The following is a 19,780-nucleotide window of genomic DNA, read 5'->3' as shown; positions in this document are numbered from 1 at the left end:
ATTGCTATGTGCTAGGCCGTAGGCCATAGCACTATAGCTAGCCACCTTGAATATGACAGTTGGATGTATAGTGCAGCATAGTGCACAATGGGACAGCAATGGTACAATGGTACAGCAATGTGACAACAATGGAACATGGTGCAGCATATGGTACAATAATGGGACAGCAATGGTCGATGGCATATAGTGCACAATGGGACAGCGATGGTACAATGGCACAGCAATGTGACAACAATGGAGCATGGTGAAACCATGATGCATGGACAACAAGACAGCAAGGCTACCATATGCCCAGAACAATAGTGTTTTGGGCATGACTGTTAGGTACAGCAGTGCAGCAGTACAACTAGGACAGCTAGGCAATGGTACGTACATATTTGGAGCATGTTATGTTGTTGTAGGGACAGCAACAATGTTGGGTTGCTGTAAGTATATTGAGATAACAAGCCGTGATGGGACAGCAGTATTAGCAGCAATGATTTTGTGCCACAATGTTCAATGGGATAGCAGCATGATGAGACAGAACAATGATGGGATTGCCATGTCATTGAGCAGCAGTGGCACAATGGGACAGCAAGCATGGACAACATGGTTCAACAATGCACATGTGACAGCAGTGCAACATTAGGTGCAGCATTCATGAGGTCCGACATTGTGATGATGTGTGCAGCATGGTGCAGCACGATGAGGTGCAGCATGATGACAAGATGCAGAACGATGATAGGTGAAGGAGTCACCTAGGAGAATCAGTTGAAGCAGCATGTCTTCAACTGATCTCATGTATCATCTTCTTAGAGATGATCTATGCTCTTATCTAAATAAGTCAAAGTGTTGACTTCTGTTGTAAATGTACTATCTCTCTCTCTCTCTCTCTCTCTCTCTCTCTGTTGAACTATTGAAGAACATATAAGAAGAATTGATCAAGGGTTTCCCCACATTGGGTTTGTCCCTGGCTAGCGCCACATCTTATGTCCTCTTGTCTCGGCTTGTCTTCTACGATTTATGTTTATGTTCTATCTGCAGTTTACTTTAATGCTGATGTGATTGCTAATCTGGAAAAGATATTGAGCTAACTATGAAAATTGAAATAAATTGCTCTAAGCATAGAACATAACTAAAATTAACATGGTATTGGAGCGAGGTGAAGACAAAGCCCAAGCAAGAGTGAAGGAGCAATCACCGAAGGCAGTTGGGAAAGGACAAAAGGATCAACGAATTCCTCATCCCTCTTCAAATTCACCAAGGGTGAAGTCGAAGCAGAGAATATTATCAGAATGGCACAGCGGAAGCTTCTGATGGCCTACCTAAAGATCACTTCAATAGCTAATCTGGATCTAAGGGTGGAAGGAAAGGCAGATGCCTTGCTTGCAATAAGTTTGGCCATTATGCGAAGGAGTGTCTGAATGGTAGGGACACATCACTTGATGATGGTAACAATCATTCCGGGGACATCTTCAATGATCAGAGGAATGACAGATAATGCAGGTCATCAAGGAAACGACTGACTCTTCAAGAAAGCAAGGAACCCCAGGTATGAAGAATCAAATGTTGTTTCTGATAAGATAAAGAAGCGTTATCTTGTACTGGCCCTCTCCTTCAGACTCTTTGGGAATCTGGCTTATTGATTGTAGTGCTTCAAGGCACTTCATCGGATAGAAGGGTGCTCTCTCTAATTTGGTAGAGATGGAAACAATCGTGGGATTATACTTGGAGTCGATGCCACCTATCCCGAAAAGGGTGTAGGGAATGTTACCCCTCAATTGAATGAGGGTAACTCAATTCATTTACAGAATCTCTTTTATGTACCTGATCACAAGAAGAACCCGGTGTCCATTTCGGCAATGGAAGTCAAAGGTTTCAGGGTGGCATTCATCGATGGAAAGGTACGTGTTTGAAAATAGAATTTTCAAAGATGCTTTTTCTCATGGGTTTAGGGTTGGTAATTTGTATCAAGTTGCAGGATGGTCCATTGGAGATCATGTCAATTGACATATCTCATCTATAACACCAGAGGTCTACTTATGGGGCCCTACCCGATGTGAGTCAGATGGTGACAGGGATGCCTGAATTCAAGAAGAGCATGAAGGTACATGTCTGAGATGTGCTGAAGGAAAATCTTACAAGGGGACCATTCCCCTCATGTAGTAGGTCCACAGGTACCAAACAACCCGAGGATTTTGAGATTCATGATCAGGAATCTCATGTATACAGGTGGAAGAAAGCCCTCTATGGCTTGAAGCAAAACACCCTGGGCATAGTATGAGAGGATTGATAACTGTCTAATGAAGTTGAGATTCACTAGGAGTGAAACCGATCCAAACCATTGCTCGAAGGTTGTGGATGATAGACCTCTCATACCGGCACCTTCTGAGGATGACCTATTTCTGACAGGTGCAAACCCTCTCATTTGCAGAAGTAAGAGGGAGTTGGATTTCGAATGTGGAATGGTAAACTGCAAGCCCGTGACTACCTCGAGGATCTTAACTTTCAGAAGTTATATGGTAGTGATGCTGGACTAGATTTGGGAAATGCCTCTGAGTTTCATAAACTCATTCGCGTTGATGTTCTTGGTGAACTTTCGTCCGGACATATGTTTTGCAGTTAGCATGATGAGCTCATATATCGTTGAGCCTCACTGGATTGGTGCCAAGAATCTTCTAAGATATCTTCGCGGCAGAATCTCTCATGAATTGAGATACACTGCTGGAAATATGAAGCTACATGATTATTCAAATGCTGACTAGGCAGGGAGTGTGGAGGATCTCAAGAGCACTTTTGAGTGTTGATTCTCTTTGGGTTCTGCTCGATATCCTGGATGAGCAGGAAGCAAAAGACGGTTGCTTTAAGCATGTTGACACTGAATACATAGCTACGAGTATGACCTTGTGTGAAGCTGCCTAGTTGCGTGAGCTCTTCAGTGAGCTATTTGTACACATGATGGATACCAACGTGATCTTCTGTGTCAACCAGGGGGGGGTTCGATTGTTGAGGAATCTTGTATTCTATGATTGCTCCAATATATAGACATCAAATACTACCTTAGCTGGGATATGGTACGTCGATGAGAGAGGAGGTTCTATCGCATTGAGACTGATGTACAGGTCACAGACATTCTGTCAAAGCCCCAGGGAAAGGTCAAATTTGTGACTTTCCCGAACGACTTGGAGTCGTTGAGAGACCTTCTTATGAGGGTCCTGCATGTTGCATGCATTGCGCTCTGGGAGCTCCACGGGGCTTGGGGTACTACTGGAGCAACACGCGACCATAAGGTGACTCACCCTCCCCTAATGGTGCGTTGTGTACAGGGTGAATGGCTCAGCCTTCCCCTGTGATACCTCGAGACGACTTAGGGACAGGATGAATGGTTCTCCTGTTGAGGCATCCTACCCATGTAGGCTAGGACTCATGGGAAGTAGCTCTCATCTGGCCAATCAGCAGGGAAATGGGGTTAGGGACCACAGTAGTACTATCGATGGACGCATCATTGTATCTACCGTACTCCCTATGCTAGGATGACCTCCATTGATTTACAATCAATATAACTGATTTGGGATCAATATGAGCAGTTTGAGACACTCTCTTGTGATATTGATCTGGGGTCAATAAAACTAACTTTGGGTCAGTAGAGAATGGTATGAGACATTCTCAATCAATTCTTCTTCTTCATGGTTCGGCAGAGCAAAGCAGTGCAGGGCACAAATGGCAAAGATAGTACAGTCTGGCAGATGGATCAGTGGATGGAGTTCTCCCTAGTTGAGAGGGAGTGTTAAAATTGGCAACTAGAGCCAAACTCCATGTGGGTCAAGTTATTTATGGCAGCTGATATTTTTCTTGGATCCCTCTCATCGAGAGGTGTAGGATTGATCTAAAGATCATCCGATTCCGATAAGTATTCATGGAGATATGAATTTATTTGTGTTATGGGACAATTCGTCAAGGTCGGCCAGCAACTAAACTGCCCCCTCTTGTGCTCCACGTTTTGGTATAAATACAAGTGCCTTGCAAGTCATTTGTACACACAACTCTCTTGAGATTTCTTCTTCTCCATTTGTTTTGGGTTTTAGTGGAAAGAAGAATCTCTAAGGGATAAACGCTGTCCTAAAGGATGCCCTAAACGCAGTCCTAGATGATGCCCTAGCAGCTCTACGCATGACCTAGATCTAGGACGCAGTCAGCCCTAATCCAATACGTTGTCAAGGAAGACGCAGTCATATTGTGAAGAAGACAACCCTAATCCTCTACGTTGTCAAGGAAGAAAGCCCTCATCTACTACGTTGTCCCAAGGGTGACCCTAACCGCAGTTATGGAGATGCCCTAAATACGCAGCCATGGAAATGAAGGCAGAAACCCTAGCCGCAGGTCTAAGGAGGAGAGATGCCCTAATCTTAGTTGCTACGCTGCCTAATGGAGATGGTACCTAAACATTGTCTTAGAAGAGAAGTTCTACACAAGTAATGCCCTCGTTGTCATGGAGCTCTCACACTTAAACGCTGAGGTAAAGAAGCCACCTCCAGCTATCCTTAACGTTGTTCTCTAACTGTTGTTTTGATTGTCATAGATTGTTGTCTTAATGGAAGCCTATTGTTGTCACCTAAACGCTGAGAGGAGAAGACATTGACATTGCTATGTGCTAGGTCGCAGGCCATAGCACTATAGCTAGCCACCTTGAATATGATAGCTAGATGAATAGTGCAGCATAGTGCACAATGGGGCAGCAATGGTACAATGGTACAGCAATGTGACAACAATAGAACATGGTGCAGCATATGGTACAGCAATGGGACAGCAATGGTCAATAGCATATAGTGCACAAAGGGACAGCAATGGTACAATGGCACAACAATGTGACAACAATGGAGCATGGTGGAACCATGATGCATGGACAACTAGATAGCAAGGTTGCCATATGCCCAGAACCGCAATGTTTTGGGCATGACTATTAGGTACAGCAGTGCAACAATACAACTAGGACGGCTAGGCAATCGTACATACATATTTGGAGCAGCATAAGAATGTTATGTTGCTGTAGGGACAGCAGCAATGCTGGGTTGTTGTAAGTATATTGATATAACAAGCCGTGATGGGACAACAGTACTAGCAGCAATGATATTGTGCCACAATGTTCAATGGGGCAGCAGCATGATGAGACAGAACAATGATGGGATTGCCATGTCATTGCGCAGTAGTGGCACAATGGGACAGCAAGCACGGACAACATGGTTCAACCATGGCACATGTGACAGCAGTGCAGCATTAGGTGCAACAGTCATGAGGTCCAACATTGTGATGATGGGTGCAGCACAGTGAGGTGCAGCATGATGACGAGATGCAGCACGATGATAGGTGAAGGAGTCACCTTGGAGAATCAGTTGAAACAGCATGTCTTCAACTGATCTCATGTATCATCTTCTTAGAGATGATCTATGCTCTTATCTAGATAAGTCAAAGTGTTGACTTCTTTTGTAAACGCATTCTCTCTCTCTCTCTCTTTGTGCTGAACTATTGAAGAACATATAAGAAGAATTGATCAAGGGTTTCCCCACATTGGGGTTTGTCCCTGGCTAGCGCCACATCTTGTGTCCTCTTGTATTGGCTTGCCTTCTGCGATTTATGTTTATGTTCTATCTGCAGTTTACTTTAATGCTGATGTGATTGCTAATCTGGAAAAGATATTGAGCTAACTGTGAAAATTGAAATAAATTGCTCTAAGCATAGAACATACCTAAAATTAACACACATCATTCTTGTCTTCACTTCGGGAAGAAAGAATGGAGGATTGGGTAAGCATCTGGCATCCGATACTCTTTGAGGATGAGGTAGGGCATCCAAGATAAGAGTAATTGTGGAGGACCGATATTCTTTGAGGATTGGGAATCCAAGATAAGAATAGTCCTGGAAGGATATATCCTGTGAACACCTTGGTGGGGTATATGCTTTGAGAGACAATGATGATGGTGTCTATCAGTCATTGGTTTCGCCAGCATTGTGCTCTGAACTTGTGGAGAGATAGAGTTGTTAGTCAAGGCCTTGCTTTGTGACAATGTTGATTGTTATGATGCTAAATAGATGGCTTACCGATTCGACTCTTCTTATGACATCTCTTCACATTGAGAATGTCCATGTACCATTTATGAATACTTCCCTAATTAAGAGGGAGTGTTGAAAAATGTGTAACTAGGTTCAGTCTTCATAAATATGAAATGTACCTTTGATTCTTGTATATTGTAAAATGAAAGAAAACTATTATCGTTGTTTTGAAGCATGGGTTTCATGCTCAAGGTCTTTTGTTTTAGAGGTCAAGCACCCATTGAGTGCTTCTAGGGTTTGTCCTAGGTCAAGAAGTCAAAAGAGTCATTGTCATGTGATTAAGACCCCATTGGGCACATTGTAACTTGTCAAAAGAATTATTTTTGTATTTAAAAATGTTAAAATACTCTCCTCCTGCCAGCTAGGAAGTCAGCCTAATTTGGGATACTTCGTCCACTTTGGAAACCTATATAGGAGGGAACTCGACCTCCTATGGACACAATTCATTATCTCATCAAGCAAGCAAAGTAAAAGAAGAAAAAGTCTAGCGAAGGAAGAAGGAGGACGAAGGTTAAGTGATTGGGTTATTTCTCTCTCACATAACACGTGCGAAGGAAGGAGACTAGGGTTTCTGCTGTTGGGTTAGGGTTTTCTGCTGCAAAATCGAACTTGGAGAAAGTGCAGAAAGAAGGTCGAAGGACTAGAAGAAGGAGAAATTCAAGTGAAGGTCTCAAGAAGCCTTGGAAGCCCTAAATTAGCTCACACATGTGGAAGCAGTTGTTGCTAGAAGGGCCAAAATTTCATACCTGCAGTAGAGGCCGAAATTTTGTAGCTAGGGGTTGAAGTTGTGCTACTGGAAGAGATTTGACTGGGTTTGAGTTGGACAAAGGAACACATCATCAAGAAGGTCGAACTTGGTTTTGGATGGGTATTGGTCTTGGTCTAGAGGTTTTGGAATTCGTCAATTGAAGAATCTATAAGAAGAGAAGTGATTTATGGGTTTTCCTCTTAAGTGGAGAGGTTTTGGCCCTGGTTTGCAACCTATATCCGGTGTTCTTGTGTACTATGATCTTCTTGTTTTGATAGTTGTTTGATGATAAGAATAACATAATAATACAAGAAGAAGCTAATAAGTAAGAAAAGTAAAAAGACATCACAAGCAGTTATCAAGCATAAGAGAAATCATCCTAACTATTGCCCTATAGATTTCTCAACAGACTGGTCCCTCACTTGGCTGCCAGAGGATAAACCCAAACCTTCGCTCAGCCACAAAAATATGTCACCTCAGAATCTTTGATTTTCCATGAACAAAGTTGGAGATGGGGCCATTGTCTCAATCAGAATGTTTGGACTGGTTCGTTGCTCCTCTAATTGTTTTGTTGCCCTAGGTTCATGCCCAGAAGTCACAAAATACTTTCCAAGTCACAGTGCAACAAACTTCTCTTCTTAATTTCCAAAGACCAGATGAAATTGCCTCAGCACAACTGTGTCAAACAAATGAGAGACTAGGAAAGCACTAGCTAGGGTGGGATCATCACCACCGAAACCAATCAAGGGAAAAGGGAATTTAAAACCTTCAAAGCCTCGGCTAATAAAACAGAAATATCCAATCCACAATGATGAGAAAATGATTTCACCTCTCCCTTATTTATAGATTCCTTTTAGGGTCTCTTCTCCTTATTTTAATGTGACGGGTTACAAGCTTCCCTAATGGTTAGCAATCTCCTCGAAGGACACTCAACATGTTCACCACATCATTTGCATCTTCCTCGCCATGTATATCAAATGATTGGCTACAGGTTATATCGTTGACAAGAGCAACATAATTTAGTGGCTATAGTCCAGCTCGCAAGAATCCAACCTTGATATTTGAATATGTAAGAGCCCTTTTAAAAGCTCTATTAGCAAGTTCTGCTAATTCAAAGCTTTTTACCTATCGCTGGATTCTTTGCCATCCACAATGCTCTCTCAGACCTAAAGTAACTCTTAAAAGGCCCAAAAATAGTTTCTTTTCTTTTCTTTTTTTCTTTTTTTTTACCTTTTAAAATTTCAAAACTAGGCTGAGCCTAGACCAAGGCCAACCCCAATGTTGGATGGAAGAATGATCTACCCAACAACATGATGCCTTCACCAGGATTGTGCAAGACTTGATCAAGCCCAGACACCCCATGGGATAGTGTAACCCCCACAACTGGCTCCCACCCTCAACTTCTCCCCATGAGATTTGAACTTGAAACCTATTGGGGACTAAACCCCACACAAGCCCACTGGTCTACACCTCATGGGTGAAAAGACGCAAAAACACTTACATCAAGGGGTTTCAGCTTATGAGTAGTGTGTGCATGCAAAGTCAACAAGTCAATGCCCATCTTGTTTTCCCACTCCACAGTTTGTAAAGCCATGTGGCTGCCATGGCCATAAAAGATCAACAAGTATATCTTTTCAAGTGAGACACCACCAGGTATAGATGCAATAAAATGATAAAACCAATTCATAAACAAGTCTTCAGGCATCCATGCATTGCGATGTGCAACCATGCATACTCCTGGCTCACAATTTATGATATAGTTCAACTAAGGCTTTCCCTTCAACAAATAAAACCTACGGACTAATCCACCGACTACATTTTCACAACACAAATTAGTTATCCACTCCCTGTCTTAGGAAGAATTTTTGGTAAATTCCTACTCCCTCTCTTGGCAATTACCTGCATGGCACAATTCCTTCCAGCTTGTAAACCAATCTTGTCACAGTTCATATATTTTTTGGAGTAGACAGAGTATTATAGAACTTGATCACAACCACAAGGTGTAAATTCAAAGCTCTGTCTCTATCTATGCCCCCTGTTGTTCGTAACACAAGCTCTGGATGTCTTTTCTTGAACCTCGCCCACCATGATTTTGCAGGAAAAGCCATCTCTGAATGGATTTGGCATATACTGACAGATTTGAGCAACATTGGCCTTTAGTTGTATAACTCCAGCCCTTGACCCACTTCAACCATCTCCTTACACCAAACAACCACTTCTTCCTCCTCATGTTCAGTTAACACTGTGGGAGCCCTTTCCTCTTTGTATGTGCAATTCCATATCTTTTCGCATCCGCTCCTTGTTGAGTAATCCATTGAATTCAACATCATCAATTGCCTTCAGCATATCCTCTTTTGTCCAATTTCTGATAGCACTGATCTTCTTGGTTGAACTTCCACCTATCACTATAGTTGATGGTGAAGCAGCTCCTTCAACCCCTGCCCCATTATCTTCTTCGGCATTTGTATTTAAATTCCTCTCAGCAAACCCTGATTTATCTCCTCATCCTGTGCAGCATGTTCTAGCTGGGCACCCCTGGTGACTTACTTTCTTGCCCTCCTTGTACATGTAGTTATATTCCCTCTTCCCATGCTCTTCCCATGACTGCAGAAACTTGTAGGAGAACATAAACATACGAACAGTGGAAACCAGCCATAGAGACGTGCAATACAAACAAACAGAGAATAGATACAGTGTAATAGAAGAAAATATAGCGTCAAACAAACAAATAAAAGATAGTATGTCAATATCTAAACTAAAAGGTACAGATAATAGACATAAAAATAATAGATATAGTGTCCATACCTGAACTGAAGATACTCTGAGGAAGTGACAGTTTGGAATTGTGAAATGCAGAAATGCTGCATCCAGGGATGACAGATGCTACTTTTTGGTATTCTATTTTGAGTTTTGATTGGTGAAATGGACATTAACATGTATTGCATACTTGAATTTTTGAATGTATCTGGCATTGACTTGATTATGATCCAATGGATTGCAAATTCCCCTGCCTGATCCTTGTGCTTCCAAAGTTTTAAATTGTCTTCTGTTTAATGGTCTTGAGGGATTGTTTTGATGAATTTAATGGGTTGGTTGTCAATCTTTGCATTATAGATTGCATTATTAAGGCTGGGCTGTTGATCAGACTTTTAAGTGAGGCTGGTGATAAATGGTTCAATTGATGTACAAGTGAAGATAGCCGTTGGGTTACTCTCGGGCTTGCTGTTTGGCAAATTGATCTCCATATGTCATTCACTTTGATATGATAGATCTCCTGTACTTGTAGATGCACAGTCTAGGATAGTTTAAGGTTTGACTGTGTATAGGATGTGGCAGGTGCAGCATGTTTTGTATGACATATCAATAAAGCATGTACTTTGATTCTCTTCCAGACAATTTCTGGACATATTTGGGCCAAATCAATTAATGGGCAATTTTTGAACTTGTTTTGGAAATTGTCTTCAATATTTTGCTAGTGGAAATACTTATCATCTATTGGCAATTTGATATGACCTCTTGTACTCCCACAAATCAGTCCCCACACCACGACTGTGTCTCTACCCTAGCCAACAAATACCACAAAGAAATAAAACAAAGAGAAAATGTACTAATGTTTTTGAAACACTCAAAAAGAGTCAATCTTTGAAGAAGTTACAACATCGATGAAAAAGCAAGAGAAAAAAAATAAACAAAAAAGAGCAGCAAGTTCTAGCACCTGGTCTGCTTTCGCAAGCGAGTCGAGGAGCATGTTGTGAGCAAAAATATCCAACTTGTATCCGGATCGCCGCATATGCCCATAAGTCTGTACAGCCTTGTCGACATTACCCGCCCTCAGGTAGGCCTGCAAGAGAGACTTGTAAGTATAGGCATTGAACTTGAGCTTCCACTTCTGGGCCAATTTGCAACACTTCTCGGCCTCTCCAATATGCTCCTCTGTCCCAAAAATACCAATCAATATATTAATAGTAGAGATATTCCCCTGCACATTCTTTCTCTCCATTTCATCCCTTAATTGCCTAACTTCCTCAAACTGGTTGCCCTTGCCCAATATGCTAATCATTCTATTGTAAGAAAAACAGTCATGTCGGTACCCAGTATGTCTTGGGGAAGAAACAGCCCACTTGAAGAATGCCAGGGCCTTGTGATAATCGCTTTCTCCTTTCAAAATATGACTCACCTCCAATGTGGTGAGTGTTATTCCCATGTTCTCAATGTAATCGTCTAGCTCATAAACCCAGTCTGGGGACTTTATCATATTGCAGATCCTACAGATTATATCATTTCTTGGGTATGCATACCCTCTTATGTCTTTCAGAGTGGGCGGTGCCTCCACTTCTACTGCAATGAATTTTCCATCCTCGTCTTCGTGAATCACGCGCCCACAGTACTTGGTACCATAGGTGAATTTGAACAACAAGAATGGCAATGATCGACTTTGACGAAGAAGATACTTGGTCGGCATCGAGTACTGGTGTTGAAGTTGTTGTAGAAATATGCCTGTGACCCAATTACGCCTACTCCTTACCATGTGCCCCAGAAGCCTCATTTTGGTGGGGTGTTGGTAGACCTTACATAGGGCAAGGAGATTTCAGCATTTAATTGCCATTTGCATTCGAGAACCCACGAGCTGAAACCAGCCCATTTGGTTTATTATCCACTAATGCAGTTCGTCATCACACATACATGAAAGAATATCATTATTCCGGAGGTGGTCTGTTTGGCTCTTGGGATGTCCTGCCACAGTGATAGAGCAGATTGAAAATGGCAGTATCGTATCAATCAGAGGGAGACTTGCAGTATCGTATCAATCAGAGGGCAACTGGGACTGCTATAATTTAGACAGTATAAGCGGCTGCTTCCAAAATTTTCCTTCCAGAGCTCCTCAAATGTCAAAACAAGTCTTCTTGTAACTTGGATTTAAAAATCTCTGCAGGATTTTATAAAATATTGCAAGAATTTTCATGATTTTCAAGGCAGTTTGTTTAGACTTCAGCTATTTTGTTAATTGTTTAATAAATTATTAAAATGTATTTTATATTACATTTCGTAGGTTTTGATGGTTTATCCTTTTTTTAATGAAAAATCACAAGAACCACGTTGACATATATTGGTTTGAGAATTTCCTAGTTAGAAGTACAGCAAATGGTACCACAGTCCAATAAGAATAGGCCTGTGAACAGATTAATAGAAATTAGAAAATATAATGACTTAGGCTTTTTTTTGTCTTGGAAATTATAGGAATTCTAGTAATATTTTGATAAAATTCGGTAGAGATTTTTGTAAATTTAGGTTGTCAAACTGCAAGTTTTTGGGTGCTTTAGAGGTTTTTGATGGTGTTGAATCCGTTTCCACCATCAAAAACATGATTCAAACACTGCTACTACAAGATTTCTGGAAAAAAAAATTGTCTGGATTCTAGCCACTTTTAGTCGTCCAAGCAATTCCTCCGCCTCGGTAGACGATGCCACAAAGATATAGGTATTCATTGTTGAGTTTTACATATATTAGATGGGATGATTATTATTGTGAAGTAGTTATGAGAATGTTGATGAATAAGGGATGAGGATGGGTGTGGTAGGTTTGTTGTGGATACATAGAGGAAGAGGTAGTGAATTATATTGATGACTAGTTTGAAGGTTTACAAGTTATTATGCTATTAAAGAATATGCTTAAGAATTTTAGTCTTGATAGAAGGGTAAACAACATAATGGAGCCACTTCCAAGCTAGAAAAGACCATGGATAATCAAGCTAAAGGACGTCTAGAGGGTTAGTTTAGGGGTGATATAAGGATGATCAAATGTCCCAATCCCAAAGGTATGATGGAGCTTCCTAGGCAAAAGGCATTGAAGTGGATGCAAGTGCAAGAGGTCTTCTAGGGAAAACCTCAATAGTTGAGGTTAATCTTAAGTGATGTCAAAGTGTTATAGATCTATGGAGGTTTTATGAAAGGAAGGAGGAGTAGGTTTGTGTTAAGAGATCTAGGAAAGGAAGAGGGATCCTATGAAAGAAAAGTAGGTTTGGGAGGCAATGATGTTGAAGCAACTCCAAGAAGGGAAGGGTTTATTCATAGATTGTGGGATGAGAAGGCTCTTAGAGAGAAGAAGCCTTAGGAGAAATGGAATATAGAGAAAACCATAAAAAGAAAAGTCTTAATATTTGTGTTAAAAGAAGGAAAGAGGTCATCGAGATGGTGAGGACTTTTCCTAAAACAAATAGCAAAGATCAAGGGTTTGACTTCAATTGGTTGCTTTCTTGGAAGGCGGATATCAAAAGAGTTTGGCCTCTTGGATAGGAATGCTTTGGGTCCTTGTTGTAAGTTATATGCCACAAGGGTGGCTTGGTTTTATTCTGAAAATGGAGGTGGATGCTAGGAAATTGTTGGAAAATCAACAATATCAGGGTTCATCAATATTATACACAATGAAATGGCACTCATACTTTGATTCAAATGTGGAACCCATCTCAAATGTCTTGGTGTAGGTCAATTTGCCTAGACCCCCTCTTGAATGTCAGTTGAAACAAATTCTTGCAACATATGGGGGATAATATGGTTGGGGACTTTGGATAATGATGAGGATACAAGAAAAGCTCAATGAGGACAGACGCAAAGATATTAGTTGATATGGATATTGGGCAAGGTTTACCATATAATATTGAAGTGGTAATGGGTCAATTCACATATAGGAGAATTTTGGATTATGTGTGCATATTGTTCTAGTGTGAGAGATGCCACACATGTGGGCACTTGGTAAATGATTGCAATATGTCTTTTTCTAAGCAAGTGTAAAGAAAAAAGGGATTCCCTTATAAGGTAGAAGAATAAATAAAAGAAGCGGTCAAGGTGGCAAAGGGTGAGGTTTCCAATGTTAAGGAAACTATATAGGTCATCAACAATGCTAATTAAGAAGAAGTTTCAAGATCTACTAGGGAGGAGGTGATTGATCTTGCCCAAACCATGCAAATACTAGAGGGAAACTAGAGGTAGCATTGAAGTATGATCCTTCTATTATGCAACTAGAAAATAATCATGGTAAGTTGATATATTTTGAATTAATTTCTTGTGTTCATTTAAAAGAAGTTGATGTTGATATAAGGGATCAAGGGGAGTGGGTTTCTATTTATAAAATGAGTAGCAAAGTAGGTGATTAGAACTTAGGGTCTAGGGAGGAAGGTGATAAAAAGAAGGGGAAAGATACCTATTACAAACAAGAGGACAATAAAAACCCTGGGGTAGATAAGGACATTGCCATTGGGTCAAGGGAAGCACTAGATTGTGAGAGCTCTTATGAAAGCTCTGGTATGGAGGTGAATTTGGGGCAACACACATTCTAGGTGTGATCTTAGGTCAAGAAAGTAGGATAAGGAGAGTTCTTATGACTTTATAGAAGGGGTATTCGATGTAAACCCCATTTCAGTAAACTAATCATAATCACCTTGGGATAAAGTAACTCCTCCATCATGCCCAAAAAAAGGCCCTAAAGGAGATTAAACAACGCAAATAGAGGTCTTTGAAAGAGGTCCTTATAGTAGGATATAACCTCACAAGAATTTCTCCAATGATTTTCATTTCCTTAAATGTTAGGGGCATGGATAGCCCTGCAAAAATACTTGCCCTTGCTATAATGGTGGAGGAAAAAACTCGAATGTTATTTTTCTTAAAGAGACTATAATGAGAGAAGGGAAACATTTAATGCATTTGTTGGGCAAAAGGATAGGAATTTTCAGTAATTGACTTAAATGGTTTATTGAGGGGGCTTATTATAGGTTAGAAAAATAACATGTTGTCATTGAACCCTTGTTTTGTTATAGTTGGGACATATAACAAATTTCAACTCCAAAAATTAGGGATTAATATGAATATAACAATCATTAAGATGGGCCATATGAGGACAAGAATCCTTCTTGGAATTTTCCTTTTAGCTCAAAGCATTCTAGGAAGGAAAGAGCAATAACAGGAGAGACTTGAATTTTTCCTTATGCAGAGTTGAGGTTTTGGCATGATCTTAATTGGATCAATATATTATTTATCATTCATCTTGATGTTTCTTGAGTGGAAATTTTGGAGGAATTAGATTATAGGGCCATTTTTGTTGGTGGTCCCAATTTAGAAAATTTTGGGTGAAAAGCTTCAAGAACAATTTTGAGGCCTTAAATGACCACTTTTAGTGGTCTTGACCTTACTATGAACCTAGATTTTGTAATCTACACACAAATACCTTTCCACAAACAAGAATCACCTCAATCAAAGCTCATATGAGAAAGTTATGCCTATCAAAAGTTGACTTAATGAAATTGACCACCATAATTCGAGAGGATGCCACATCAACCCCTGTTACTCATCAAAAAGGGGATAACCATGTGGGTACTATGAAGAATACTCTAGAAGGGTCAAGTTTTAACTCATATTAAGGGTTGAATGGGTCAAACTTAACCCCTAGTTGGCTATCGAGTTGTGCTATAATCATACCACTAGGAGGAAAAGGGGTTCCATTCTATTCAAGTGCATTTTGTTCCATAGATGAGAAAAGTAGCTAGGAGTGGATAGACAGAGAACAAATAGGGAGGGTTGTGTATTGTAGTAGCCCATGGGCCACAAACCTCACTTCTTTGTATTTGCATTCATTTCCATTATGAGAAATAGGGATCAAAATAGCCTCAACTTCTAGCTAGTTTTTCTCCCACAAGGGTTTCCCAAGTCATATATTGTGTTATTATGGTTGTGAGTGATTGTATCTTTGTTCACTATTTTCTATATTTCATATATTGCATGCACGAACATAACATATAAATAAAGAATTCTAAATTTTAAGGAAAAATTAACCCTCATAATATAGATTTCAAATCTTCATTATATATTCATAAGTTTGTCGTGACCAATTGTCCAGTGGAATATCCACGACAGTTTACGACTCAAGGGGTCAAGCACCATATCAGGTAGACTTGTAGATTTATTGGAACTCAAATAGGGGAGTTAGGTTTGGTGGGTATAGAGACCATTGAGATTATGCCCACTATAACACCTTCCAGGGTAAATGTGCATATAAACAACATAATATGAACAGGAATATAATAAACATATCAGTCGTCAAAATCGATATATACATCAGTACATTTGCACATCAAATCAAGGGAATGAATTTTTTCATTAATAAATGCAATCAACCAACAGTGATGGGACTACCACGTTCCACCTGACCATAGATTGGCTGAGCCAAGTCTCTCTTCAACCAATCACCCCCATGCCATATTCCAAGAATGAATGTGGGATCTTAGAGAACACATCAATCAAAACTCATCTAGGGCTTCCAGAGGCCACCCACCTCAACCCATCAAACAGTGATTCCACCTCATGGTCGGACATCACCAAAAACAATCATCAAATTGGTCTCCATCCAAGCCTTCCAAGACTTCCAAAGTGTTTGTCCAACCAGAACTAGTAACTCAACCCACAACTTATATAGGGCTTCTAGAGTGTTTTTCCAACCAAGGCTTCCAGAACTAGTAACTCAACCCACAACTTATACAGGGCTTCCAAAGTGTTTGTCCAACCAAGGCTTCCAGGACTAATAACTCAACCCACCAAGGGCTTCCAAAGCGTTTGTCCAACCAGGGCTTCCAGGACTAGTAACTTAACCAAGCTGTTACAGGGCTTCTAAAGCGTTTGTTCAACCAGGGCTTCCAGGACTAGTAACTCAACCCAAGTTGTTACAAGGCTTCCAGAGCATTTGTTCAACCAGGGCTTCCAGGACTAATAACTCAACCCAAGCTAAGGAAACATGAGAACCAACCAAAACAAAGCAATGAAAGTAAACCCACAATCACCATGGCTATCCAGGAAATGGCAAGGCTAGGAAATCCATTGTCAATCCCGACCATCCTCCATGCCAATGACAAATCATAACCAAGAAACCACATGCATGTGCCATGCATGCCAAAACTAGTGAAGAAATCATACATGCAACTCGGTACCTGCAAGCAATCTAATGTAGCTACTGATGTCGATGCCTTCTTGTGCTTTCCTACTCTTCCTTTTCCTTCTTGCTCTAAGAATCCAAGTATGCCACACCCTCCAAGAGTGTTCTAAGAAAACTCTAAGTATCCAAGAATATGAGAGAGAGAGAGAATAATGAGAGAGCTCCCAAAACTGAACTAACAGAAGATTCACACTAAAAGTAAGAAGCTTGAGTCAAGAGCTTGCTAGCTGATCCTCAGAAGTCTTTTTATTAATGAGGCCTCTATTTTCTTCATTTTCCATTATTTTCCTTCATTTTCCTCCTCACATGCAACTTGTGACCTTTCACCTCCTTTTTCTCCTAATTTCCATTATTTTTCTTCATTTTCCTCCTCACATGCAACCTGTGACCTTTCACCTCCTTTTTCTCCTAATTTCCATTATTTTCATAAATAAATGTGCCAAAATGCATTTTTGCCTCTTTAATGCCTTAGCCATTGCCTTTGCCAATTTCCTTAACCATAAACAACCAAATGAACACCCACTAGGATGTCTTACCCACCATTCAACTTGGAATACGTGTCCTATCATCCGTGGTATTTATATATTTTTACATGGAATTTTCACCAAGGTTGTTACAGAACCCTCCCCCTTAGGGGAACACCGTCCTTGGTATTCAATTATAAGCAACAAGACTGATGAAAACAAAACATATTGCCCATGGAGCTTTATAACACAGCTCGTTGCAGTATTTACAATGAATGACCCACTCAAAATCAAAACATCATGACAAGATGGCCAGATAAAAACCATACCACATATTGGAGCTTTATAACACAACTCATTACAGCATTTACAATGATATACACATATACACATTTTCTTAACCAACAAATAAAGGATACGATGCTCGTATCAATCAACAAGGGAATCCAGAGGCTCACACCTCCACCCTCAAGTAATACCAGAATTCACCTCCCTCCCAGGAAGTCAAGAATCCACTACAAAGTCAAATCTGCATCTAATGTCCAACGCTATAATCCTGTGCCACTTGTCCTCTCAGCGAACAGTTATCAACTCATTGTCCCAATGCTCACTCCCAATATGCATCTGATTCCATCTGGCAATGCTAATGACCAAAACAAATCCATCTATGACCTTCCCTTCTATGTTACACAGTCCCTCGGGAATCCGGTCACCTATTCTATGCAATCACTCACCTTCCAAGTTCTGTTGGCACCCCCATCCCAGGTAGTCCATCCCTTGGCAAGGCTTCTTCGCATTAAAAGATTCAAAGACCAAGGCATATACCTACCTCAAAACTACCATACTGGTCATAGCATGCTCATGGCAATCAATGGACGCTATTGGGTACCAGTGCCCCACAATGGCCCTGCTCCTGAAGTGCTTTACCATCATACTGCTGCATGTTCCAATTTCTTTCGTTGTTGCTACAAATTCTTGTAGTCGATTTCAACCACACAACTAGGCATGTTCATGCTCCTTGTACCAAGAACATAACTTCCATTAGATTCAAAATAAATTTAAATAAACTCACATTATACCTCATTGGTAGCTCGTCAATAAGGTACATTTGTAATCATCTTCGCTTCCTGTTGCTACAAGTCAAACTAACATATTTGACCAAATCAACATATATAAACATATCACATCAGGTTAGCTCAAATCACAACAATCATAGCTCAAAATCATAAATCACATGTAACCATCATAAACCAGAATCATAGATCATAAATCATAATCATAGATCATAAATCAGAATCATAGATCATAAACCAGAATCATAATTCACATGTAATCATCATATACCAGAATCATAAGTCACATGCATAATAAAACTGAATTACAATACTGATACCTATCCTTCATCGATCCTTACTTTTGCCTTTGTTCTTTTGTATAAACACTGGATCGGTTTCCACACCCAGCAAACACCCAATGCCTTTCTCCTCTACTAGGTGCACATATGCATAGTGTGCATCACACACATACAACCACACCTAACACAAAACACCATGCAATACATGCACCTACACCTGATGTACAATGCATACACCTACAGCCAGTATACAACATAGTGCATCCATCTATACTTGATGTGCAATACCACCCAATACATGTACCTACGTATAGTACAACACAACAAGTACACATGCCGCAATACCACAACTACATGATGCACATACATAATACCACATGCCCTCAACACAATATGTATGACATGCACACATTACCACATGTGCACTAGTACCATATGTACAACATGTACACAGTACCACCGGTATACCACACCACCTTCACAACGTGTGCACAACATCACATGTACATGATGCCACTTGCACAACGTGTACACAACACCACATGTACACTACACCACTGTAAAATGTGTACACAATACCACATGTACACAGTACCACAAGCACAATCTGTACGCGACACCATATTACATAACATCACATGCACGACATGTACATAGCACCCCATGCTCATAGCACCCTATGTACAACATGTACACAACACCACATGCTTGCATCACCGCTTGTACAATCATGCACACAACACCATATGTACATAGCACCATATATACAACATGCACGCAACACCACGTGTACATTGCATATCCAACATGTACATAGCATCATCCGTACACAACACTGCATATCCAACATGCACAAAGCACCATATGCACACACGCTGCATATACATCATGAAGATAGTACAATATGTATACAACACCCCATATGCAATATTCGCACAACCTTATTTGTACCATATTGTACATAACATTGCATAAATAACATGTACACATGCTATGTATACACAACACCACAAGTGCACACATCATAGATGCAACATGTACAACATAGACAATGTATGCTCAACGATAGTACCACACATCCAAAACCACATTGTCCTTACCAAGAAACCTTGCTTCTAGTATCTCATCCATGCTTATCCTAGCATGTCGCAG

At 40.4% G+C, this 19,780-nt stretch overlaps 1 protein-coding gene across 1 annotated transcript in view; it reads right to left on the bottom strand.

The window, feature by feature from the left end:
• The window catches only part of ABO5 (ABA Overly-Sensitive 5), an 80,163-nt gene extending 68,357 nt beyond the window's left edge, over window positions 1-11,806 (bottom strand). Inside the window, exon 1 of the mRNA XM_089395075.1 lies at window positions 10,551-11,806. Within this exon, the coding sequence (XP_089251201.1) occupies window positions 10,551-11,381 (831 nt within the window). The 5' untranslated portion in view covers window positions 11,382-11,806. The remainder of the gene's footprint in view (window positions 1-10,550) is intronic.
• Between the last annotated feature and the right edge of the window lie 7,974 nt (window positions 11,807-19,780).

This window comes from Pinus tabuliformis, chromosome 1_2, assembly GCF_031772625.1.
Source record: "Pinus tabuliformis cultivar Carrire ecotype Pingquan chromosome 1_2, CPIR1, whole genome shotgun sequence".
In the NCBI taxonomy this organism is placed as follows: Eukaryota; Viridiplantae; Streptophyta; class Pinopsida; order Pinales; family Pinaceae; genus Pinus; species Pinus tabuliformis.
The sequence above is the reverse complement of the archived record's forward strand: the minus strand, read 5'-3'. Positions and strand labels throughout refer to the sequence as shown.